This window comes from Apodemus sylvaticus, chromosome 13 (assembly GCF_947179515.1).
Source record: "Apodemus sylvaticus chromosome 13, mApoSyl1.1, whole genome shotgun sequence".
In the NCBI taxonomy this organism is placed as follows: Eukaryota; Metazoa; Chordata; class Mammalia; order Rodentia; family Muridae; genus Apodemus; species Apodemus sylvaticus.
Genome location: NC_067484.1, coordinates 67,824,695 through 67,849,876, shown reverse-complemented (window position 1 = coordinate 67,849,876; position 25,182 = coordinate 67,824,695). Strand labels below are relative to the sequence as shown.

Here is a 25,182-nt window from a genome sequence, read left to right as displayed (position 1 = left end):
ACCAGGGGGTCAGGGCCCTGCCTTTGCCTGTGGGAGGACTCCTGCACCTGAGCCTCCCCACCATCTAGGCTACCCCCTTCCTTCTGGCTTCTCCATTGTGCAAAATGTTCCTTTGCCCTCCTGCTCAGTGCTGAGGAGTCTGCAAGGCCAGGTCAGGGCACCCAAGCCACCAGGGGCTTCCAATGGGGGTCGACTGACCCCAGGGATGCCACTTGGCTGGATCACCCTCTCCATTTAGCAGAAGGGCCTCATACAATCTCTTTGTCCAGATCCTAACCTTCAGGACCCAGGACAGCCCTCCAGGCCACTGCCCCACTAGCTGGGCACCTCATATGACCAGCTCTGCCACTATTGCACCTGCCCCATTGTGCAGGGGAAAGGGGCTTTGTGTTTAACATGCCCCTGGCCCACTTTCTGAGCCGCCCCCAGGGATGGGAGCCTTTGGCCACCCCCTAGACCTGGCTGTTGTCACCTTAGCCACCCTACCCACTGCCCTCCATAAAAGGGCTGTAGATATACCAGGGCCACCACCCTACCAGTGCACTCCTTCTCAGCACTGTTACCCCAAACACAAGTGGGGGGGGTAAGGAGGCAGAGAATAGGGTGATTCTATAGCCCCTGGCTTTTCTGGGGGTGAGAGTGGGGTCTCTGGGGTTACAGGAGTCAAGACTCCAGCAGCACAGCTCCCAAAGGCACCAGACAACCCAGCAGCCTGTCCGCCCCTTCCACAATGGGCCACCCCTCCCCAAGCTTAGACTAAGTCAAGTGGGAGCCATACCCTGAGTCTCCAGCCTCCCAGCCTGGGCCCTTGGGGAGCTGGAGAGGTAGGGGCCAAGGCGGTGGGGGCTTCTGGAAGGAAGAGAGGCTGAGGCTATGAGATGGCCACAGTGGGAGATGGGGGGTGGCTCTGCAGGATACCCCTCACACCTTGGCCCCCAGAGGTGAAGAAAACCCCCACCTCATCATGGCTGACTGGGCTTCTCTGCCCCCTCCCCTCCCCATCCCCTCCCCATGGGACCCCTGACCCTGGTGAAGGGAAGCCCAACTGGAAGAAGGGGCCTGAAGCCCAGGGTGCGCTGAGGCAGCCCTTCCCACCCCCTGAGATCAAGGCAATGGTGGTTTTACAGGCTGACGGGTCAGTCATGGCAGGGGCTGGGGGTTGGAGGGCAGGGAGGAGGCAAGGTCCCCCCATACAGGAGGCAAGGTCCTGCCTGTGTACAGGAGGCAGCAACCAGCCACCCCCTGAGCAACCTTTCCTGCTTCCAACTCACCCAACCAGGCCAGAGGCACAGTCATCCCATCCCTGTCCAGCTGCCCCCCCCACAGCCTCAGGACCCCTTTGTGATGCTCATCGGTGTGGGAGGCCAGTCTGAGCGGGGGATCCCCCCTCCCCCCAGGGCACAGCGCAACAGTTCCAAAAAAATAGAGATTTATATTTTTTTTCTTAAAAAAAAAAATTAAATAAAAGCCCAGCTCTGCTGATAGGCGAATGTTACCCCTGCCCCCACCCCCACCCACCCATTGTTTCCTTGGCCTGCACCCCCATCCCACCACGGCCCCAGGGGTATTTACAACATGGAACAATAGAGGCCTGGGGGGGGCACTGCGGCAGGGAGGAGGGGCACAGGGCAGGTTCCCCCCTCAGAGGGGCCCCCCCAAGACAACACAACATCAACAAGAAAAGTTGCAAATCAGGCAGAAATGGGGGACATCATTCCAAGGTCCTTATATACAGACACCGCAAGACCAGCAGGGAAGGGGGTGCCCAGATGGGATCAGGCATGAATGAGGCTGTGCCTGCCAGGTGGGCCAGCCCAGGAGCAGTACTGGAAGAGGCCTTCACAGCACTCTCACCCCAATCCCCACCCCACCTTTGGTAACAACAGCCCTTCAGAGAGCCCCTGGTGGTGGAAAGTTTCCTTTGAGCGTTCCCAGGGAGTGAAGTTGACCCAGCTGCAAGGCTGCACTGCCCTGGTCAGCCATGCAGGACACAATGAGTTAAAGTGTGCTGCCCACTCTTGACTCCACCATCTGCCCAAAGTAGGGGGTGCTCCCTAGAAGTAGATGGAAGGGAGCCCAGTCACTGCAGAGGAGCCCTCAAGGGCATCCGCTGGGTAGAGCCCCATAGAGGGGGAAGAAGGGGCTCCTTGGAGCTAAGGGGTAGGAATGGGGGGAAGGACTTGGACCCTGCATGGGGGCAAGGGCCAACGTGGTCTTGAAGCCAGTACTCCCGCACATCGGGCCCTGGCCACAGAGTCCACGCTGGAGGGAAGGAGTGGGGCCCTGGAATAGACCCAGTTGGGAGCTGGCCGGCGACTGGGGGAGGGGTGGCCGCCGGCCAGAAGGGGGCTCACAGGTAGATCTCACGCTTGGCGGCGGTCTGGGCAGGTGCCGGTGTGGCTGTGGGTGGGAAGTCCGAGGTCTGGGTCAAGGGGATTTCCTCCAAGGTGGCCGAGTCCTTGCAGGAGTCATGGCTACTGTGGGAGAAGGCACTGTAGGAGGGCAGGAGGCGCACGGGGGCCGTTTTGGTGTTCCGGTCTTCCGGGGGGCTGGGGCTTCCGGCGCCCGCAGGCTCCTGCCCTCCTCGGTCCTGGTAAGGCACGAAGGTGGAGAGTTTGAGGGCGCTGCTCTTGGTCCGGCGGCTGGGAGACGACTGGCCAGGCATCCAGCATGTGTCAGAGTGACCAAACTCACTGCACTCCCGGGTACATGTGCCCGTCATGGCGACGTCGGGCAAAGGGCGGAGGTCTGCAGAAGAGCCAGAAAAGCCATTAGGGATGGCAACTTCAAAAAGCTCTGCTCCATGGCCTCTTCTTAGCATACACATTCTGCTTCTGAACGGAGGTGCGGTTCCTCTCCCACCGAGCTCAAAAGCACACACTGCTCAGGCAAGCACAGCCTTCCTTACCCACCTGTGGCCCGCTGTCACTATTCCCACTGCCCGACCCCCCCCCCCAACCCCATAAGTAGGTGAAGTGCTTTCAGCTTGACCTCTCTCAGCACTCCTCTCTCTCTCACACACACACAGAATCTGCCTTCAGAAAGGTACACAAACAGCGCATCTACAAACCCTCACCTGTCTGCAGACAGGTCCAATCATGGAATTCCACCTTCAGATAGGGTTGAGGAAACCCCATTGTAATTTAGAGTCCTCCCCCAACACACACACACATACAGAGTCATGGTTATACAAATCTACTCCATCAGACACCTCTGTCCCCAAACAAAGACTGCACATACCTTCCAAGTCCCCTCAAGCCTTACATGCTACCAGTTTCCTCAGAACCCCACCCCACCCTAGCAGAGCAATGTTTTCCTTTAAAGCCAAGGGGAGAAGGGGAGGAGAGGAGCATCTATGTGGACTGTTCACACTTAAGCACACACACACATACACAAGCACACAACAACATACTCATGCAGCCCCTGCCCACCTCACACCAGCCCCTCACCAGCCACCACCCTGGCCTTGCCCCCAGCTCCCTGCCCAGAACACCCACGGGAACAGGAGTTGGCCGCCTGACATCAGCAGTAGCCAGTGTGGTTGCTGGGCAGCGAGAGTTTCCATGGGAACAGGCTGGGCCATGAGCACTTCCTGTTACAGCTGCCCCTGTGCCGCCCTCACTCAGGGACAGCACTAGGCGGTGACCCCCCTCAGGGACATGGCTGAGAAGCTCTGCCTGGGGCAGGGGCTCCCCTGGCAACACCCACCCTAGCTTGGCCTCCTGCCAGTGTAAGGTGAGGAGGGGAAGAGTCTTGTTGTTAACCCTCAAAGTGCCAAAGCTCTGTAGTTCGGGCTTGGGCGACCCCGTATGGTACAGAGCGCTGGGTGGGCGGGGCTGGGTGCTGGGGCGAGTCCCATAGACCCCAGACCCCAGAGCAGCTCCCACCTACCTGGCACTCTGCCTCAGGGCCTGCTCCGGCCAGCCGGCTCTGCGCGGGCACAAAAAGGACGAGACTGGTATGAGGTCACGCATGGAGTGGCAGGAGAGGGGGCAGAGGGTGCCCTGGGCAGGGCCTGGGAGGTTAGCTGGGGCCTACGACTCAGGGCGAAGTCTGGGACTTCTCATCTTTTGGAAGGAGGGGGACTTTGGACTGAGAGAGGTCTGAGACCCGAGGACAGCTCTAAGTCAGTCTTTCTATCCCAAGGACTGGCTTATTTAGAGTCCCCTCCACAGGTTGCCACCACACACACACACACACACACACACACACACACACGCAGCACCAGCCCATTCTCACAATAGAGCTCACCATCCGTTCACACACTCACCTCTCCTTCAACTCCTCCCTTCAAAGCACCCCTAGAAAGGCCCACCCTCCCAGACACCCCCCACCCTTCCTTAACTAAGCCTTCTCCCACTCTTCTGGGGGAGGGGGAGCTTATTCGTCTCTGAGTTCCTCAGAGCATCCGGGTGCTATCATGAGAACATCATGCTCTCATCTCAAATCCTCTCACTCATTTGGGGTCCACCACCCCTCTCCCAGCTTCCTTGACATTATCTGAGCCCCCTGGTCACCATTCCCAGCATCCCTATGCCCAGGAAGGCAATGTAAGGCTTGATGCTGAACCAAAGGTCCCAGAGTCAGACTTAGATATAAATAAATCCCTTTCAGGTCTGTCACTTTCCAGATGTGTAACTCTGGCCAAGTTGCAGAAACCATCCCCGCCTCCCGAGTCCGTTGCCTAGACATGAGTATCACAAAGTTCTCAGGTGTTGAGTAAATGACATATGTCGTAAAGTGCTTGCTACAGTGCATGTAGACAGAGCTCAAGACATCATGGAGGATCATTTTAAGGTATCATCACCCCTCTTGGCTCTGACTCATTCCTGGGGTGCCGCAGCCTGCTGACGCTCACCGTTCTCGGGGTGCTCCATTTCACCTATGCTGCCGTCAGGGGTGGTGCGTTCATAGTGGTCCTCGGGGAGGGCCAGGGGACCAAGTCGGGGGCCCGAGGATGACTTGCTAGATGGCGTTTCAGACTCTTCCAGGCCACTGTCGTAATAACTGTGCTGTGATGGGTCCTGCAGCTCCTGGGCCTGACTGGTGGCCGAGAAGGTGACACGGCGGTGAGGTAACTGTCGGGAGAGAGAGTGTTACTCTTGGCTGGCTAGCCTCCTCCATGGGGCCCAGCACCACACCGGTCCCCCCAGCCCAACAAGACCCTCCCAGGCATTGGCAGCAGCCAGGAAGAAGCCCAGCCCCTTAGTAAAGCACAGGCCCCAGAAAGCACAACCTCTAGCAGAGATGCCTCGTAACTTGAGGCTAGCTCCCAGTTCAGCCAAGTCCACACACTGAAAGTCCCAAAACAGCATAAGTCCCACTGTTATCACAGTCCTCAGACTGCCATGCCAACCCTAACCCAGCACAACAGCCTTTCAGCACAGCCCTTCTGGCCCTAGGCCAGCTTCCCGATACAGGCCTGGCCTCCCTTGCCTTTCCAGAAGCACCAGTAAACAGTAGAACCCAAGAGCAGAACAGCATAGTCTCAGGCAACTCCAAATGCAGGCCTGGCCTCTAAACACCAGCACAGGCCTCAAGCTTCTCCAATAGCTTCCTGAAACAAGCAGAGGATTCCTCCTTGTTCCCAACGAGCTCCTCTGCACAGAAGAGTCTCAGTGTACCTTCTAGGCTTGAGTTCCTCACCTGGCTCACTGCTCTGAAAATTTGCCATTGCCTCCATCCAAAAGGTCCCAACCTCTTGCATCTTGCTCCTCAGACCAAGTCTGTCGTGCTGAGGCCTCACAGAGCCCCATCCTACTGAGCCCTCAGCCCCCCTACAAGTCCCTTCGTAGAGGCCCCGGTGTGGGAGCAGATGGAGAGAGGAGAAGGAACCTGTTAGGAAGTCAGACCTGTGTGTCAGAGAACATAATCAGAACCTCTCCGCACTCCATGCCAGGAAAGGGGCTTTAGACGGGACTGACACCCGTCAAGGATTGGGAAGGCTCTTCTTCATGGAGACCCCTCTAGGAAATGAAAAGACCTAGGGGGGACCTCCTGCTCGGTGGAACCAGACAAGTGTAGACTGGCTGCTGGCATGGGGAGAACGGAATGGTGGCAGGCCGTTTCCTGCCAGGAAGTCCTGTCTGCCTGCCACGGGTTAATGATCAGACCAGGAACCTGGCAACCTCAGCCTGGCACTTGGCATAGCCATCAAGCCACCCACCTGGGACTTCCACTGGTTTTCCTGCCAACCAGAAATTAAGAGTTGGGGAGGGCACAGGTTGGGCCCCTAGAGGCCAGAGGAGCAGCAAGGCCCAGGTCCTGTGGATGAGTCAACAGACTGATTCTCCAGGACAGAAGTGCCTTGTCTCAGCTCTGTGGCCCTTTCAAAAGAGGTCAAGGAAATATTCAAAAGAGATGATCTCAAGTTTGTAAGCCCACACCCTCACTCCCCAGGCCTTCTGCAACCCCCTATTAATGTCTGGGGTTTGGGGTCGGGGTTGGGCTATCAGGACAAGGAGCTTTGCAGTAATAGGAAGGCAGCCCACTGCTACTTCAACATTTTCAAGAACCCATTCAATCCCAAATGATGCAAGGTCTGGGTAAGAAACAAGGTCTCTAAAACTGACCTGCACCTTTGGGGCTAGCAGGTTATACAGGAGCAAGGTCCACCAGGTATTAGGATAAACAGGTTTGAGGATGGTCCTCAAAGGCACAGAACAGGCCCCTCTCTGAAGAACCTGGTAACCAAATCCTTCGGTCCTGCATGTGGGCAAATCCCTTGAGCTTTTCCCAGGGTTTTGTTTGTTTGTTTATTTTGTTTTGTTTTTGTTTTTCCAGTGAAAAGCTGGCTGGTTATTCTCAACCTTAACTGCTCAGGCAATTCCACCAAATCTTAAACGACCAGGTAGGTCCCAAATCACTCAATCTCCAGTCCCAAAACCTTGCTAAGCATCTCATGGGCTACCTACCTCTACAGACCCTCCCGATCCAACATGTCTGAAACGAAATTATTTTTCATCGATTGTCTTTCACACAGGCAGTGAGCTCATTACTATCCCGTCACCCGTCACCCAGACTCTGAAAGCTGATACCCACCTGGGAATCCTGGGAGTTTCTTCCTCATCCCCAACCCCACTCCCTAGCAATTAGGATCTTGGCTAATACTGGCCCTTTCTCCTTAAACTCAGCCAAACTCATCCACCCGTCATCCTCACTGTCATCTGTAGTGCTCCACTGCTTACCCCCCCCCCACCCCGACCCCCCAGGACAAATGAAAATTGAGCTAAGGCTATCCAGGGCGAATGCTCTTTCTAAACCAGTTCCTCTGGGAAACAGGTGTAAGGGATGTCTCTTCTTGAGTGACATTTAGCAAGGTGTCCAAGCTCACTATACTCTCTCCTATACACCCCCCACTCCAACCAGAATGGTTCCCTTTCACCTTTTTACTTACAACCTGGTCATACTCATCCCTGCTTCAAGAGCTGCTCACACAGTAACCCTAGGCAAGGAGACTTTCTGTCCAAATCCTACCCATCACTGACAAGCTGGCTCTGGGTTCCTATTCTCCCAGAAGCCCATTCTTATTTCCCCATATTATATCCTAAAAAAAACAGGAGGAGGCATTGAAGTCAAACAAAGGTGGGAAACTCAGTCATACAAGTTTAACAAGTTGAGCCTTTGTCACAGGGTTTTGTAGAACCTTTTATAGGCTAATGTGATAGCTAGTCTCTTGCTAACTTAATCATGAAATCATCTTTTAATTGTATAGTAGATGATGGCAGACTCTGGAAATCAGATTCCCTGATGCTATGTGCTTAAGTTCTGACTCCATCAATGGCTGGTTTTCACTTATGTGGAATAACTATAATAAACTGGCCCATGTCACAAAGTTATGAGCGCTGAGTGAATTCACATATGGTACTTTGCACCTATCAAGGCTTCCTGAAATGGGAAAGAATAGCAGTAATACAAATTCTACAGGATCGAATGGGGTGGCACATGAATTAATTCTAGCACTTAGGAAGGCCACTGTCTCAAAAAGAAAGAAAGAAAGAAAGAAAGAAAGAAAGAAAGAAAGAAAGAAAGAAAGAAAGAAAGAAAGAAAGAAAGAAAGAAAGAAAGAAAGGTAAAATAGTTTTGCGGTACACATAGGGAAAAAAAACATCCTATGGCCCTTCTCACTTGGCACTTAAGATTCCTTTCACCTAGCAACCGTTTTTCCAGCAGAGCCGAGTACCATGCAGAGCCTGCAGTAAAAACTTGGTCTGTGTGCTCTGATGATGACAACAGGTAGTGTGGGTTGGTAATACTCAAATGCTGGGGGGAGGAGGAGGTATTCGGTATGGTCCCATGGATGGGTTGAGTTCGCGCCCAGGAGGGACAAACTTTCAGACCTTGAAGGAATAAAGGGATCAGCAAACCAGAAGGAAAGCAAGAAGCAATGGTTGCCAGGCAGAAATGGAAGAGAAAGGGCACTAGGTTGGGAGTTTCTGGCGCTCACCTGACAGAGACTGACTTCTCAGGAGAAAAGTCATAACTGGATATGACCTCCCCACACCCTGCTCCTCCAAACTCTTCAGATTGTTTTTTCACCCTGGGGGTACCCCAGGGCTTTGGGGAGTTTATAGAAGGAACCAAAAAAGGAAGCTGGCACCTTGGTCCTCCTGGGAGTGTCTCAAGCCTCTTTGGTCACCATGGAGATAAGTTGCCTCTGGCCTCAGAGACTTCCCCCAGGGCTGAAGGCCCCCTCACCCATAACTTAACTTCCCTCAGGCACAACCAGAGACAGGGAAGACCCAGGAGAGCAAGAAGTGAGAGACGAAGGGAGAGAGAGAGCTAGCTGGCAGTCCTGGCTAGGATAAGGAGGTAAAGGAAGGGAGGTGGCTTTGGACAGGGGGCAGAGCTGGGACACCTCATCCTATGACAATGGCTCACTCAAGGGTACAAAGTGGGTCTCTGCAGTGTTGGAGAAGCACCTGCCTCTCCCAGAGTCCTCCCTTTCCAGGCCTAGGCTGGTGATCAAGGCGAGACACAGGGCAGGGCCAGCTAATTGCTGAGTTGTTGGTGTGATAAGGAGGCTGGGAAAGGACTTGCGGGAAGATCTTGCCCTGAGGGAAGGTGGATGGTGTAATGAAAAGGTTCTCAGGCTTCACCTGGGGCAGGAAGGCAGACAGCCACCCCACACAGGTGCTCTGGTGTCTCTCAGAAGCTACTCCATGTAGGCAGATGGGAAAAAAAGCTGTCTTGGCCCAGGGAGACAGCCTCTCATAAATGGGCTGAGGGAGCATGCTGTGTACTCCTCCACCTGAAAGTTTGGAACTTCTAGACATGGAAATGGGTGTTGGGGTAGGCAGGAGACGATATGCTAAGATAGGGCTCAAATAAAATAGGCAGGCTTAGGGAACGGGGAGGGATAAAGGGTAGACATGGTGAAATCAAGGCAGGATTGGGGATCAAAGCTACTTCCAGTCTCTCTCGCTGCTTCTCTCAGTTCCAAGAAAATAAGAAACCAAAACTCCAAAAATAGAGAACTTTATTGTAGGGCCACGTGAATAGGAGGGCTGGGGTGGGGGGTGTGGGGCCAGCCCCCGGGGGCCTGGGGGGAGGAAGAGGTTAATACACAGTACATATAGAAGGCACAAGTGGGGAGGTTCCCCCCTCCCCAGCAGAGTCCCCACCCAGATTCTAGGTCTTCCGTGTCCCCTCCAAAGAAGCACCTATATAGCTGATCTCCAATAGAGACCCAGGTTTGGAGTGGTCTTCTCCCAATCCGCCTGTGCCCTTCTGTCTCCAAACCTATAAACCTGCCATCAGCTCCACCTCAAAGACCCAGTAGCTAGTTCAGCATACTGGGATCTGACAAGTCACAGACTTCTCCCTCGTGGGGAGGGGCAGGGAAGACATGAGGAAGCCCCCTACCAGTTCCCACTCAGCCTAACCCTCATGTATCTGGGCAAGGCAGCAGGGTCCTTAGATGAGGCCGCAGTACCCCGAGATCAGTGTTCCCACCTCCCACAGTTAGCTCAGAATGCTCCCACAAGATCTAGTCGATCACGGCAGGCACGACACACCTGCTCTCTCACTCCCACACCTCGGTCCAGATGGCCCCATGGTAGGGGTGGGGTGGGGGCTGGGGCGTGCTAAGCCGAAAGGGCTGGCCTACCTGCTTGCTGGGGTATTTGGGAGGGTTGGTGCGATAGCTGTAGTCGGAGTACTGCTCGGAGCCCGTGGACGTGGTGTCCCCAGTGCCCACAAATGTGTTTGCAGGCGGCAGGTCCTGCACCACCTGGTGCTTCTTGGAGGCCGAGGGTGACTGGGGTTGCAGCTGGATAGAAGGCAGTGGGGAGTTGGAGCGGTAATGGCGGCCCAAGTCGGGGCTGCCTGGTGGGTAGTTGAGGGGTAGGTGGATTCGGGGACTGTCCCCGGGGGCATCGCTCATTAGGTTGAACTTGAGGGACTTCTGCAACCCAGTGTCATCTTCATCCTCCACTGGCTTCACAGGTTTCGGCGACTTGTTTTTCTTCCCCTTGTTCTTGCTTCCCTTAGCAGCTTTGCTGCTGGGCTTGGGGGCGTACAGGTCCTTAGTCTCTTTCTTTCCAGCCTGGTAGCCGCTCTTGGCCTCTCGCTGCCGGCAGTACCGCACGAGCACTGCCAGGGCGATGAGCAAGGCGACGGCCACCACCCCGGCCACAACCCCAAAGAGAATGTTGCCACGCTGCTTGGAACGCTCATATTCCGGATCCCCAGCAATGTCAATATCCAGGGGCGTGTCCAGGCTGTGAACAAGGAGGGTCTCTAGCAACGTGCGGTTGGCTAAGGTCTCATTGACGTAAAGGTGGACCAAGGCTGTGCCGTAGCGAGGGGGTTTGCCGCGGTCGCTGACCTTCACCACGAGGCGGTGTAACCCGTGGTGGCGCCGTTCAATTTCCTTCTCCAGCGTGATGGCGCCCGAGTGTGATCCGATCTGGAAGAGCCCGTAAGGGTTGCCGCCGGCGATGCTATAGGTCAGCTCAGCATTGATGCCAGAGTCAATGTCCTCTGCTGTCACCTGACTGACTGTCTCACCAAGCCGTGTCTGCGGGGTCAGCAGTCGGTGAGATGTGTTGGAGGGGGCGGTGATAAAGGGGGCATTGTCATTCTCATCCAGCACATTGATGGTGACGCCGACGTATGCAGAGCGAGGCGGGACACCACCATCTACGGCCTTCAGCTGGAAGGTGTAGGTACTCTGCTGCTCCCGATCGAAGCTCAAACTGGATAAGATGGTGCCTGTGCCGTTCTGGATAACAAAGTCACCATTGTCCTGCTCTACCGAGAGCTGCACCCGGGCATTCTCCCCCTTGTCTCCGTCAATGACAGTCACCATACCCACTGGACTCAGCGCTGGCATGTTCTCCATCACTGAGAAGTTGTAGCCACTCAGCATGAATTTGGGGTCATTGTCATTACAGTCAAGCACATTGACAAGAACCGTGGCTGTGCCCTGAAGGCTGGGACTGCCCCTGTCAGCCGCAACCACCTTCAGCTCATAGCTGTCTCTCTGTTCCCGATCCAGTGATGTCTTCACCCGGATCTCTCCATTCTCGGGAGAGATAGTGAAGAGCCCTTGGGCCGCTGGCTCAGGTTCCAGAGAGTACACCAGCTCTGCGTTAGAGCCAGAGTCAGCATCACTGGCGGTGACCTCAGCCACCACTTCACCAGGCTTGTTGTTTTCTGGGAAGGCAACTTCAGTGATGCTCTGGGTGAAGACGGGGGCGTTGTCGTTGACGTCTACCACCTGTACCTTGAGGGAATTGGTGCTAGAGAGTGGAGGGTTTCCGGAGTCCACGGCCACGATCTCGATGGTGTAGTCTTTGACTTTCTCATAGTCAAGAGGGGTGGTGGTCTGCAGAAAATACTTTTTCTTGCTGTCGCTGCCTGTCTCGCTGGCCTGGCGCAGCTGGAAGGGCACATCACCTGCGACTACACAGGTGACGGCTGCATTCTCTCCCTCGTCTCGATCAGATACCTGCACCAAAGCCACAGCGGTCTCCTCTGCCACGTCCTCTGATATGTTAGCCATCCCGTCTTGATGAGTCACTAACCCTATGCCTCGGATCTCAATGGTTGGGGCATTGTCGTTCATGTCTTTCACAGTCACAACTACCTGGGCACGGGCACTCTTGGGGTTGGCACCGCGGTCCCTGGCGAGCACTGAGAAGCGCAGAGTGCTTAGATCCTCACGGTCCACGGGACCCTGGACGGTGATAAGTCCAGTGTTTCTGTCTAGCCGCAAAAGGCGCCTGACGACCTCAGGTGCCTGGTGGAAGGTGTAGTCGATCTCCGCATTGGCACCTTGGTCCGAGTCATTAGCTTTCACCTACAGGAAACAGGGACAGGTTAGCAAGCCAAGATGCGAGTGCTGCTAATGTCCTTTCCCACAAGCACATCAATGATGTTAACTTAGCACCCTTTCCAAAAGCGGCACACGGTACAGTCTTTCCCCTAGGCCTGGCACTAGACACCGCTAACCTATTTTCCTAAAGAGCCCAGATGCAGCTTGCAAATCCTTCTTAGTAATGCTGCATCACCAGGACTGGGTAGCATTATATACTCTACTGTTCATTTGAACCAGTCCACCTTAAGCAGAGAGATGAGGAGCTAAAGAGCATTTCAGACAAATGAACCGTCCCTCCCCCAGCCTTCCGAAAGGATGAGAAAGGGTTTGAGCAGTAGATAGTGGGCATGCGTGCACTTATGTGCATACCTTGTGTGCAGGCATGTGACATACATGCACACAAGCAGGTGACTGTAAGCCGTGATTTTATTTGAGTTCGAGAAGGTGTGTTTGTTCACGCGTGCGCGAGTGCATCAGTGGAGACCCCCAGGCCCGGCTAGAGGCCCCAGGTGAGGGGATTTCTATTGAAAGCAGCCAGGTAGAGATACGGGTCAGAAAGAGCCTGGCAGGCCCAACCCAGCCACTGCTGTCAAACTGGGGAAACCTGTTTCTGCAGCTCCGTAACTGTTGTCTGCTGCTGGCAAGGCACCAGTGGAGGAATCTGGCCTGAGCCTGAGGCCAGAAGGGAGGGGTTGGTGCAGGCCACAGAGTCTGCTGGCAGCGGGCTGGGCTTCCAGCACCAAACAATGAACTGCCTGTCCCTTTGCAGTGGGCACACCCTCCCACACCAATGCCGCCCTGCACTGGGATGGAGTCTATACAAACATGGGTGGTAATGGGGCAACAGAAGCCAGGTGGGAATGGCCGTGAGGTACCAATGGCGAGGGCTTGGAAATATTTACAGCCAAACAGAATGTAATGAAGTGTGTGTGTGTGTGTGTGTGTGTGTGTGTGTGTGCGCGCGCGCACGCGCGTCAGAGGGAGAGAGGGTAGGAAGGAGGGGTGGGTATAACTTGACAGAGCCTCTAAGGAGCAAAATGAAAGCCTTGAGTTCAAATCCCAGCTCTACTGCTTTCCAATTAATTATGTGTCTTTGGGCCAGTTATTTAATCTACCCAAGCCTCACTCTACAAATACATAAAATGGGGAAGAAGAGAACTTATTTCATAAGATTGTGACGAAGGTTAAATGGAATGATATAAAGAAATGCCTAATACTGCCTAGATCATGACAACTGGGCTTTAATAATTCCTCTTTCTTTTTGATCTGTCTGTCAATCCTGCATTCATTTACCCAGCCATCTGTTTCTTTCTAAGAAATCCAATTACACAGCGACGAGCCCTACACCTAGAGTCCCACCCCTCAAGCCACTGTTGGACTTCCGTCCTTCTCCTTAGGAAGGGAACTCCATCCATTCCTGTCAAGGCTTTTCCACAGCAGAGACTCCTGGACAAGGACTCCCAGATACCCTGGTGTCCTTTTGAACCTCCCCCCCCAACCCCACCCCAGACAGGGTTTCTCTGTGTAGTCCTGGCTGTCCTGGAACTCACTCTGTAGACCAGGTTGGCCTCAAACTCAGAGGTGCTCCTGCCTCTGCCTCCCACGTGCTGGGATTAAAGGCGTGTGCCACCTCTGACCCTTCACACCTTCGAAGGCAAACCTTTAGCTTTTCCCCCTACCCCACCCCACTGTGTCCATCACCGTGGTGGTGATGGACAGCTCTCCCACGACCGCCCTATCTCTAGACTGGTCACCTCAGTTCTTAGCTATCCCCATCCCCCCTGCTCATCTTTGTTTCTGTCTATGACTCCTAGCTGCCCACTCCTGCCTCGTTCTAACTCTGCCTCTTTCCTGTCCACTCTTCAGTAACGCCAACCTCCAAGGCCTCTGTATTACCGGCATCATCTCACCGAGAGGATGTAGAGACAGACTATAGGACATGAGCTAAGATGGGCTCTGACCTCAGGCAAGATTAGAAATCTTAAGGGCTCAGCTTCCTGTCTATAAAATGGGGATAATGGTTGCATACCTTGTACTACAAGGATTAAATTATATAAAAACATAGTGCGTTCAGAACAGCGCCTGGCCCCTATTATTCACCATTCTGAGTGACTGGCTGTCTTTCTATTCTTTCTCAGCCCCAGTTCTATATTCTCGTCCACCAGCCTCTAGAAAAGATAAAAAACTGCCACCCACTTGCTTTGGCTCCCGGACCCAGAACGAAGGGTCGGTCTCTCAGGTTGGGTAACGGTGTCCAAGCCTGCTGCTGTCTCTTTGGTTTGCTCACTTCATGGACAGAGATCTAGCTTCAGCCCATGGGGAAGGAGAAAGAAGATGGGGCTGGCTGGAGGCCAGGGGCTGAGATGACAGCGGGAGATACACCCACCTGTCTGCAGGGACGCCTCCCTGCTCCCTCCCAGGCCCCAGCCCCAAGCCGCTGCCCGGCCCCTGGGGCAGTTCCCATGAAGAAAGGTACTGGGAACTTTCAAAGAGTTTCCCGTCTTAAACACCACATACCAATGGCACCCCGTGGCTGGGGAAGGAGTCTATGAGATAGATTTATCAAAAGCGAGGAGCCTCCTGGCTGACATAATCTTAGGACTTTGTTGGGCGGGGGCACAAGGAGGTGCCTTCAGCTGGAGCAAAAAATCTCACTGGCTAAAGGGACCTGCCCCTGGATAAGAGGATGGATACTCTTATGCAGGAGAGGATCTACTGCATGAAAGATGAGTTAGTTCCTTTATCCAGTCTGAGCTAAGGGGAGGGCACTCCCTGAACGTGGAGCAATTTCACTTCCCAGAAGTTTCCCTAAGTTGAGACTGACAGGGGAGGCATGAGGCGCTTGAGATGTTCTGTCACTGTCATCTAAGTAGCTTGACAGTGGAAGAAACTACCACATTTTGAGGTGGAGGAGAGAAGCCGGTGAGAAAGTCTGCTTTGGCTGGGGCTAGGGAGAAGGATGTAAGGAGAAGGGCAAGCCCCACAGCATCCTGTTTTGATTATTCCCAACTGAAGGAACCTTCCACCGGCTTTTGGAGGACCCCATCGCTAAACGCGGCTCGCCCTGACAGGTTAGATGGAGTGGGCCTCTCACCTGAATGACCGAGTGGCCGATGGGACTATTCTCAGACAGCTCGGCTTCGTAGGTAGGCCGCTCGAACTTGGGAGCGTTGTCATTTGTATCGAGCACAGTGACACGAAGCAGGGCACTGCTGGCACGTGGAGGATTGCCGCCATCCTGCACCCTGATGGTGAGGTCATAGGAGTCCCAACGTTCACGGTCCAGGTTGCCCATGACAATGAGCTGTGGCTGCTTCTCCTCCTGGTCCTCCGCCACCTGCAGTCCAAATAGCTCTTGGGCCTCAGGCCCGGCCTGCAGCTCGTAGGATGCTACGCCGTTGGGGCCAGCGTCACGGTCTGTGGCCAGTGGGATGGGGAAGAGCGAGCCGATGTTGGTGTTCTCGGGGATGGCGAGGGTGATGACTGGAGAGGCAAAGTTCGGCGTGTTGTCATTGATGTCTTGCACCTCTATCTGGCCCTCCAGCAGCCGGGGACTGCCGTTCTGCACGAGGTCCGTGATTGACACCTCAAACTCCAGGATACAGGGATTCCCGGGGATCTGGTTCTGGCATTCACGGAGCCCCTCTCGGTCGATGGAGGTCTCTGTGGTGAAAATGTCTCCAGTCTTGCCATCCACTCGGAGATAGGGAGCGCCTACCTCTAGTTTATACAGGTGACCCACGTCTGGCAAACCGTAGTCAGCGGCAAGGCTTCCAATGAGGGTGTTGGGCGGCTGCTCCTCCGGCACCTTGTATACTACCTGGGTGGTATGGCTGGCAGAGGGAGCCAACAGGAGCAGCAGTGCCAGCAGTAAGGGGGGCAGCAGCAATCGCTGTCCCCCAAGCCCTGGACTGGGCCTCAGAGGCCCCATCCTGGCAGGCTCCAGAATCAGGAGAACTACAAGAAGACACAAAATAGAGGTCATCAGCTGTGAGGGAGAAACTGAGAACTCCGAAGGCTGCCAGAGCCACCCCCGACTCTCCCTCGCTCACTGATACACCATTCTTCTACGAGGAGTCAATCCTAGCCCAGAACTGTGATTCCAGAGCCCAGAGCCTCACCCACAGTGGGGTGCAGCAGCTGTGTATGATCCAGCTGGAGACGTTGATAAAGCGACAGGCAGGTCTGCCGCGGCTCCTGCCCATGGCACGCCCTTACCCAGCTGACGTTCCCTGGGTACCGCCCCCCACCCGCTTTCAGCTCTAAGCTTTGCACAACGCCTCCTTCTCACCAGCATCGTGCCTTAGTCACCCATGGTAATTACCCTGATACTAAGATAGGGAGCAAAACCAAGTGGAAGGTTAGACCTGGGACATCTCCAGCTGCAGCACTCCGCCCTACATCTATAGTACAAAGCAGCATGCATTCACCCCTCCGACACCCCGGACCCTGACAGTCATTCCCATGTTTCCCACTCATGTTAGCGGAGGGAGAGAATTTCACCTCTCTTTCATGTGTATGAGGTATTATATCCCAAATCCTCTGTTTTTGACAAATAGCGTCCACAATACCCAGTGTTCCCCAGTCCCACAACCAAATGCCAATATCTTGAGAAAATGGCTAGTGGCAGGGCCGGGGAGATGGCTCAGTGGGTGAATGTACCCACTGCCAAGCCTGAAGACCTGTGTTCAGTTCCTAGGACCCACATCGGAAGGAGAGAATTGGCTCTTGTAAATTATCCTCCGATCCCCAAATGTTTTCTGTGACAAGCACTCCACCCCTGAATAAACAAACACAATAAAAAGAATTTTTAAAGAAAATGCTGAAGTTGAATAGGTGTTAGTCCTCCCTGACTTCCCCACAAATATGCCTCAAAACACACACACACACACACACACACACACACACACACACACACGGTTCCCAGTACTCCTTGCTGCCTGCTGCCAATGGGCAGGTGTGTGGAAGGAGTTGAAGTCAAGATTGGGGTTAGGAGTGAGTGACTGACCCTCAAATTGGCATTGGGAGCTGCCCTGGCCTGTCCTTAGCAACAGTGTACCCAGCAGGTCTAACTGGGCCAGAGCTTCGATGACACCATCAGCCCTTCCCTGGTCCACCCCCTCTGCTCTCCAGATGATCATCTGCTTCCTGGTTTATTTTGTTTTTTTCCCCAGTGCTGAGAATTAAGCACGGGGCATTGGACATGCTAGACCAATGGTCTACCACTGAGCCACATTCCCAGACCTTGTCTTTTTTTAGACAAAGTCTCACTAGGTATCCCAGGCTATCCTTGAACTCCTGACTCAGCTTTTAGAACGCTGGGATTACAGTGCTGTCACACCTGGCTTTGTCTCCTGGTTGACAAAGCCTGAAGACATCCTGAACCCTCACATCCCTTCCCCACCTCTCACTAGTCCAGTGCATCTCATACCCTCCTCTCTGCCACCCTCAGAGCCTTCCAGGAAGGGCTGTGCTGTGAACATTCTAGACTACAAGTTGCACTACCATGACCACAATAGCTGCCTCTCATTACCCTGGTCTGAGGCTATCCACCTGTCCATGTTATCAGACCTGTCAGTTCAGTTCCAGTCTTTTCACTCCCCTCCCCAACTCTCAACCCCTCAACCATGGAGAACCCGTCCTCTATTCAAATCCCAAGTCTCTGCCCAGCATTTCTATAGGGAGGAGGAGACCTCACGTTCCAATAGTTTTCCCCATCCCTTTCATTTCTATCCAGACCTGACACTGTTCATGCCCCTCCCACTGCAGACAGGTTCTGCCTCCTCCTGCAAGCCTCCAGTGCCTTCCCAAGCCTCTCCAACCCACAGTGACCTCTCCTCCTCCAACTCATAGCCACTTATTGTCTACACCAATCCTAAGGCAATGAATCACTGGGCTGCCCTGGACACCGCCCGGCCCTGTTTGTTCAGCTATAGGATTGGGCACCTGTTCTTGTGTTCTCTGTCTCCCCAGGAAGAAGACGCCAGACATTCCAAAGGGGCAAGAGTTCACAGTCTCACTCATCCCCTCACTGATCCACTGCCGAAGCTGGGGAAAACTGGCTGTAGGCTAGGTGCTCATTCACACACTCAACAGATGCATGTGAGTTACTTAAAATGTACTAGGCCGTGTCCTGGGCACTGGAGCACAGCACTAAAGGCTGGGCCCATCTGCTGTGACACTGGCTCTAGCCTAGTGACTGCCAGTCTGCAGGGTTACCTCTGTGTACCCATTTGGCATATGTAAGACAGAACCTGGGGTGTGACTTCAGCCCTAACTGGGTGTGTGACTTCAGCTCCAGCTGCCTACTTCCTGGAGCCAACAATTCAAAGCCTCAATTTTTTCATGTGTCAAATGGAGACGATCCCATGTGCTTCCCAGTGGATTTGAGTTCATGTAGGCTAAACGTTTATAACAAATGTAAGCACTCAACAAATGGTCTTTTCTTTCAAAGCACTTAGCACATTTGTAGTTACTGGCCTATTTGGAAAATTGGCTAATGTTTATCTTTGTTAAAGGACTATGAGGAGAGAGCATTTCTTGAGGCAGGGTCTCACACGCTGTAACCCAGGTCATCCTGGAATTCAGGACATGTAGTCTAGGCTGGCCTTAAACTCGAGCCTCTTGAGAGCTGAGATTACAATTATTACCCTCTGATTGTTTACTGTGTCATCTAGCATTGGACCGACACACAGTAGGCCCGAGGTAAACGATTCTTATGCAGTGGGGGTTATTTTAGTTCCCTGGGTTTAGCTCTTGATGGCCTTGGTCACGGCTGACTCACTTGCTGGCTTGCCAATTCCCTAGGAATCTACTGAGATAAAAGGCAAAAATCTCCATTCAGACTCAACTCTGTAGTAGACACTCAGCAAATGTTCACCAAATGGACAGATTCCCTGCACAACTCAAGCACCTCACCTTCTGCAAATACAGACGACCCCCCCCATGAGCCTGTGAGGCCTTCACCAGATAAGTGTACAAACCTCTTCTCCGCCACAGCTCACACTCTTTTAGAAGAGGAGGAATATCCTGATGCTCCAAAATCTATCTCCAGAGGACTGTCCAAAAAGCTACCTCATTTATGCCCCCCACCCCCAGATGAAGAAGAGTTTGTATTCAGAGGTCACATCAGCTTGGAGAACTACACATTATCATTATCAAGCAGGGTTTTTCTAGAAAAATGTTCACAAAATTAGGCGGTATTGGGGGGAGGTGTTTTTTTCGAGACAGGGTTTCTCTGTAGAGCCCTGGCTGTCCTGGAGCTCACTCTGTAGACCAGGCTGGCCTTGAACTCAGAAATCCTCCTGCCTCTGCCTCCCAGAGTGCTGGGATTACAGGCGTGCGCCACCACCGCCCTGCAAATTAGGCAGTAAATTGTAGGGTCTGTGGTCTGACGAAGCCAGGGTGACTTTGATTTGATTTGATTTATGGCTACTTTGATAGCTAAATATTATGTCTCTCACTTGAGGCTCTCTTCCCGTCTTGGAATCACGACCTGAGACACAAAACCCTCAGTCCTCCCAGGCCTACTTCCCTTTAAGACCTTTGCCTCTAGCCAGCTATAGTCCAGAAAGGCTTTTCATTGGGTAAGGCACAATCCAAGGGAGCTCTGGGGATGGGGTCTAAAGAGAGGGTGGCCCAGAATGGGGACAAGCCTCAGGGAGGGTTTAGGTCCTTGAAGTACTTGGAGAGTTCTTCCAAAATAAGGATTATCTGGCCCTACCCTTAGGAATTTTGATTGCAAGGTGGGCTCTGGAGAACCCCCTAGGCAATTGTAATACAAAGGTCTGGGAAAACAACCCTGAGAGACACTAGTTTGCAAAAGAGCTTAAGCCATGCACACTCAATATCATCACACCACAGTCACCACAATCACTGCCACCACCACCCCCCCAACAAATTAAGGCTCTACGAGTGCACTGCTAAACATTTTAGTGAATCCCGTCATTTGAAATTGATATTATTATTATAGCACCCTCCCTAAATCTTTTTTTTTTCTTTCTGTTTTTCAAGACAAGGTTTCTCTGTGTAGCCCTGGCTGTCCTGGAACTCAATCTGCAGACCAGGCTGGCCTTAACTCAGAGATCCATCTGCCTCTGCCTCCTGAGTCTCGGGCTTAAAGGAGTGCCCACCTTGCCCCATCCAAACCCAAAACTGTGTTAAACACCCTAGGTCAAGAACGCTGTGAAAAGGAGGGATCTACGAAAGAGCATCTCTTCCCAGCGTAAAGACTGGATTTGCAAAGACTCCACAGAAGCCCGCAGCTGAAGTACGGCGGTCCCTACATTTATTGCCTCTCAGTCAACCCTGGGTTACCAACCTGTCCTGACCAGGAGGGAACCTAAGCTCCCAGCCATTTGCAGCTGTGGAGTCACGTGGCCTGCCAGGAAGGGCTGGGGGAAGCTGTAAAGAGGCCTTTCCACATCCCTACCCCCAACACTACTGAACTTTGTCCCGGGCGGTTGGTGTGGGGAGTCATTAGTCTCAGGCGGTGGCCTTTGAAGTGATTAGTACCTTATCTGCCTGGGCTGCCTTCCTAGGGAAGGGTTCCTCTCCACCCAGGGACATGGGTGCCCAAGACCCTGACAAGATAGGCCCTAAGTAGAGAAAGGCGTGCTGACCCATCCCCCATCAGGATGGAGGAGCAACAAAACAACCTGAGAGATGTGTGCGTGAGTGAGGGCCAGAAGAACAGGAGTCCTGAAAGGTCGAAGGATACCCCCATCTTATGTCAACATCTGAGACATGTGAGCCGTGAGGACAGGTGAGGGTTCACTTGGAGCCTTCATTTCCACACCACTCTGGGAGCAAGGTTCACTTCTTGCTGCCTGCAGTGAGGTGAGCTCTCACTGTTCAGTGACTAGGTCAGCTCTGAAGCCCCTGACCCCCACACCTGCCCCAGCACCATTACACAACAGTCGCTGGTGCTCCAGGCTCAGAACACCGAAGTACAAAGGGACCATCTGAGAGCGCCTGGGCGGGAGGGGAAGCAGGCAGAGAGGCATGGGGTGGGGCTGCTCGGGGCTTCCCACCGCGAGCAGTACTGTTCCTCTTCCCTGTCTTCCAGAACCTGCTATTAGCCTCTGCAGGCTTCCAGGCACCTGCATTCTTGAACCAGCTTGCTGAGTTCAAACCCTCACCCCGACACTTCCCAGTGGTGTGACCTTATTTCAGTACTATCAAATGGGGGTGGGGGTGAGGGGATCCTGCCCTCTTGGGCAAGCAAGTTAGCTCACTGGATAAAGGGGCTTGTCCCCAAGCCTGATGAATGGTAGTTTATAATTCCTGAGGCCTACAAAGTGGAAGGAGAAAACTGACCCCTGAAAGTCATTTCCTGACCTCCAAATGTATGTGTGCACATAGATAAACTAGATAAATAAAGGTAATACGATAAAAAAAAATTCCGCCTCTTGAAGTTATTTGGGAGAACTAAATGAGATCAGATACACTGCGAGACGGATTAACATTTTCGTCTTCCAACCTTGTGATAGAGCATTTTACCCCACCACCTGGCACATAGTAGGTGTGCTCTGGCTCAATGAATCAATGAACGAATATGCTAGCCTATGAAAGAAAAGATAGTTCGTGTTCTACTACTACACCCACCATAGGCCCTGGGAAACAGTATCTGCTCAATACATTGTTTAACACAATCCATCTCTGCAACACCAACTACCTTTGTTCCTGGCAGGGGCACCTCTCGGCCCACATCAGAACCGGAACCCGGATTCCCTCTAAGCTCCTCCCTGCCCCTGCAGGCCCCATTCCACAGTGTCTCTTGCCCAGCTCTCTGCAGAAGCACCCAGAGCTGCGAGATGCTTGCTCCTTTCTAGCTAGTGCCTTCTAATATGGAACTAGAGATGGGAGGAGGAGACACTAGACGACGCTGCTCCAGAGCCCCGACCCTGTTCCCCCTTACCCTGTTTTTCCGTCCTTTCTGAGGTTTCTTAGATTCTCTCCTTAAACCCATCCTCTGCCCCTAGCCTAGTTATTACAGGTTCCAACACCACCTACTCAAGGACCCCCACCCCTACTCAAGAAAGTAGCTTGTGTGCTCTCACACACTAGACCTCTAAGGCTGCCACAAATACCTTATGGGTTGTACAGGTCCAGGCAGCTCCTGAAGGCTGACCGAGAGCAGGTGCTAGAAGAAGCGCCGCACCTACCAGCTCTAAGTCCAGGGTTTAACCAGCAAGAGCAGCCCTAGTCCTCACCTTCTCGGTGAGTGAGTGCTCCCCGCACACACCCAAGCACGCCCGAGCGCCTCCTCCTAGAGGACGCCTCGTGTGTGCGCGCGTGTGTGTTTGTGTGTAGTGTTGGGGGGGGGGGGGACGACGGCCGCTCCTACGGTTTTGGTCGCCATCCCCGCCCCCACCAGGGTGACGCCTGGAGCCCAAGGTGAGACTAGGTGAGGCGCAGTATAGTTAAGAACTCTCTTAGGCCAGGCGGCCACTGGCGTCCCTCGCCATCAGGACCGCCGCGGGGAATCCCTCCTCTCCCGCATCTCCGGCCTCCGCCTAGGTCTCCCACGAGCCGGCGCCGGCGGGAGCAGCGCAGCGGGCGCCGGGAGGGGGGCAGGGAGGAAGCCGGCGCCGGAATCACAAAGCCGCGAGCCTGGCCGGGCGGGGACATTCTCATAAAACCGATCCTCTCAAGGCGGCAGAAATGGGGTACTTGCCCTGTACTCTGTCCTCGATGGCCTCAGCGTCACTCGTTTTTCCTGCTGAAGCAATAGTTACCCTCACTGTTGGGGAAACTGAGGCTAGAAGCCTCAACTACCAGAGAGTGGCCGGAGGAAGGAATGAGTCCTATTCGCCTACCAGTTTTTCTTCTGCGCATGCTGCGGTCTCCATTCTAGCCCCGGGGCTTTGTCGGCGCACCGGACTGGCCTGCAACTGGGCCCAGGTAGAGGGACACCCAGGTGTGCGGGACCTAGGTGTGCTAGGGACCCAGGTGGCTCGGAGGAAACAGCTAAACGGCCCGAAAAAGGTCTCAACCACCTTCTCTAGTATTGTGCAAAGGGATCTAGGGCCACACATCTCCAGGGTGGCGGCATGGCGCGGCCTGTCAGGTCCAGCTTGTTCCCGGAATACCCAACCGGTCAGGCCTCGGAGTGGAAGTTGGGGGAGGTGTCGCCGAGAAGCCGGTCTGGCCGGCCCGGGGGCTCCTGCGGTGCCGATATTTACAATAACAAAGTCCCGATCGAGGTGACAAGGCTCTGGGTGCTCTCTAGGAGAACCTAGAGGCTTCTCCCGAGGGAATCTGGCCAGGAAGAGTGGAGTGGTGTGTGTGTGTATGTGTGTGTGTGTGTGTGTGTGTGTGTGTGTGCGCGCGCGCGCGCGCGCTGCAGAATGTAATGTGACACTGTTGGTGTAAGGTGTGTGTATGTGTGTGACAACCAGTGTTAAGATGCTTGAAGCAGTGGATTCTGTTTGTGAGGCGCTGCTGTAGGTCCCTCTCTGCTAGGGTGTGTGCCATCAAGGCGGGTTGAGACACTGGGTTGTCTATGTATGGGTGCAGTAGAGAGGGGCAAGCAAGACCTGTGCTGTATACCTATGTCCTGGCCAAGGAGTGGGCAACCATTTATGTTAGGGTGTGTTCCTTCAGCGTAATGTGTAGGGAGCTAGGTTTTGAGCGTTCATCTGGCGAACCGAGGCAGTTATATTAGTAGAGGAAGGCACGAGGTTGTGTTTGTGTGTCTGGCATTGCTCTGTATCACACCCGATTGTGTCGGAGCTATCTATGGCCACGGGTTGTGTGTCCCCGCTATTGATAGTGCAGGCGCCGAAGCAAGATTCTGAGCTGGTGACTGTGCCCCAGTGGGCGCTGGTGTGCGGGAGGTATGTCTGTGCTCACATATGTACGGATGTATGTATGCGTGTATGTGTCTGGGATGTGGCTCTTCCAGGTGTCCGCGACGAGCTGGAAGCGCCTGAGTGAGCTGAGCAAATCGCCCAACAAGTGTGTGTGTCGTGGATAATGTTCCTAGCGTCCCTGGTCCTCCCGCAGCCCCCGGCTGAGCTGTAAGGGCCTTGCGCTTCCCCGAAACCTTCTCCATTCCGCGCGCTCCTGGAGGCTCTCATCCCCGCGGCTAGGAGCGCGCCCGGGTGCGGACGCCGGGGCTGGGGTCCAACCCGGCACCCCCTCCCTCCTCTCCGCTTGCAGCGGACCTTGGAGGCCAGGGAGCCCCAGCCGCAACCCCCCACTCGGTGTCCCAGCGGCCTCCGCCTCAGTCCCGGCACGCTGGGCATCCACCGGCCCCGTTCTCCTCGCTCCACCGAGCTCCCCTCCCTCAGCTCCCGCCGGCCATGGCCGCTCTGAGCCCCCGAGCCGCCGCCGTCAGATCCTTACCCGCCTCGGGGCAGCACCGGTCGCCCGCCCCGCTGTCCGTGAGCCGCCGCCGGCCCCGGCGCGGGCTGCGGCTCTACACGGCTGGGGCTGGCGCTGCGGTTCAGGCTCCGGCTCCGGCTCCGGCTCCGGCTGGCTGTGGGCGCAGCAGCCCGGCGGCTTCGCGTCCTCGCCGCGCTCCCGCTCCGCTAGTGTGTGAGGCGGCAGCGGCGGCGGCGGCGGCGGCGGAGCCAGCAGAGAGCGGAGCGCACAGCCGGCCCGCCCCCTCCCTCCCCCTCCCTCCCGGCCTGCCCGCCCTCCTCCCGCCCCCCCCTTCGGCCGGGAGGTGGAGCCCGGACCGCTCTGGTCCCGCTGGGAGGGGACCCTGACCACCGCGCCCCCAAACCAGCACCCCCTCCTCTTATGCTGCCCCTCCACTTGCCTAAGGCCGACTGCACAGGCTTCCTTTTCGGCTCTTCACCTTACCCTCATCCCACCCAAGTCTCCATCTAGGACCCCTTCGGAATCGCTCT

General features: G+C 54.6%; 1 protein-coding gene across 2 annotated transcripts; it reads right to left on the bottom strand.

Moving 5' to 3' along the window:
- Positions 1-1,535: 1,535 nt before the first annotated feature.
- Positions 1,536-24,884, bottom strand: Pcdh1 (protocadherin 1). Of its 2 annotated transcripts, XM_052155729.1 has the most exons (6): positions 24,674-24,884; positions 15,417-16,279; positions 10,109-12,304; positions 4,859-5,078; positions 3,892-3,930; positions 2,657-2,748 (listed from the first exon to the last, which is right to left on the bottom strand). In XM_052155729.1, the coding sequence occupies exons 2-5, from the start codon at positions 16,251-16,253 to the stop codon at positions 3,905-3,907; spliced, it is 3,279 nt and encodes a 1,092-aa protein (XP_052011689.1). In that variant the 5' UTR covers positions 16,254-16,279; positions 24,674-24,884; the 3' UTR covers positions 2,657-2,748; positions 3,892-3,904. The 2 variants fall into 2 exon arrangements, with proteins under 2 accessions (XP_052011688.1, XP_052011689.1); XM_052155728.1 differs by lacking the exon at positions 3,892-3,930 and having other exon boundaries at positions 1,536-2,748.
- Between the last annotated feature and the right edge of the window lie 298 nt (positions 24,885-25,182).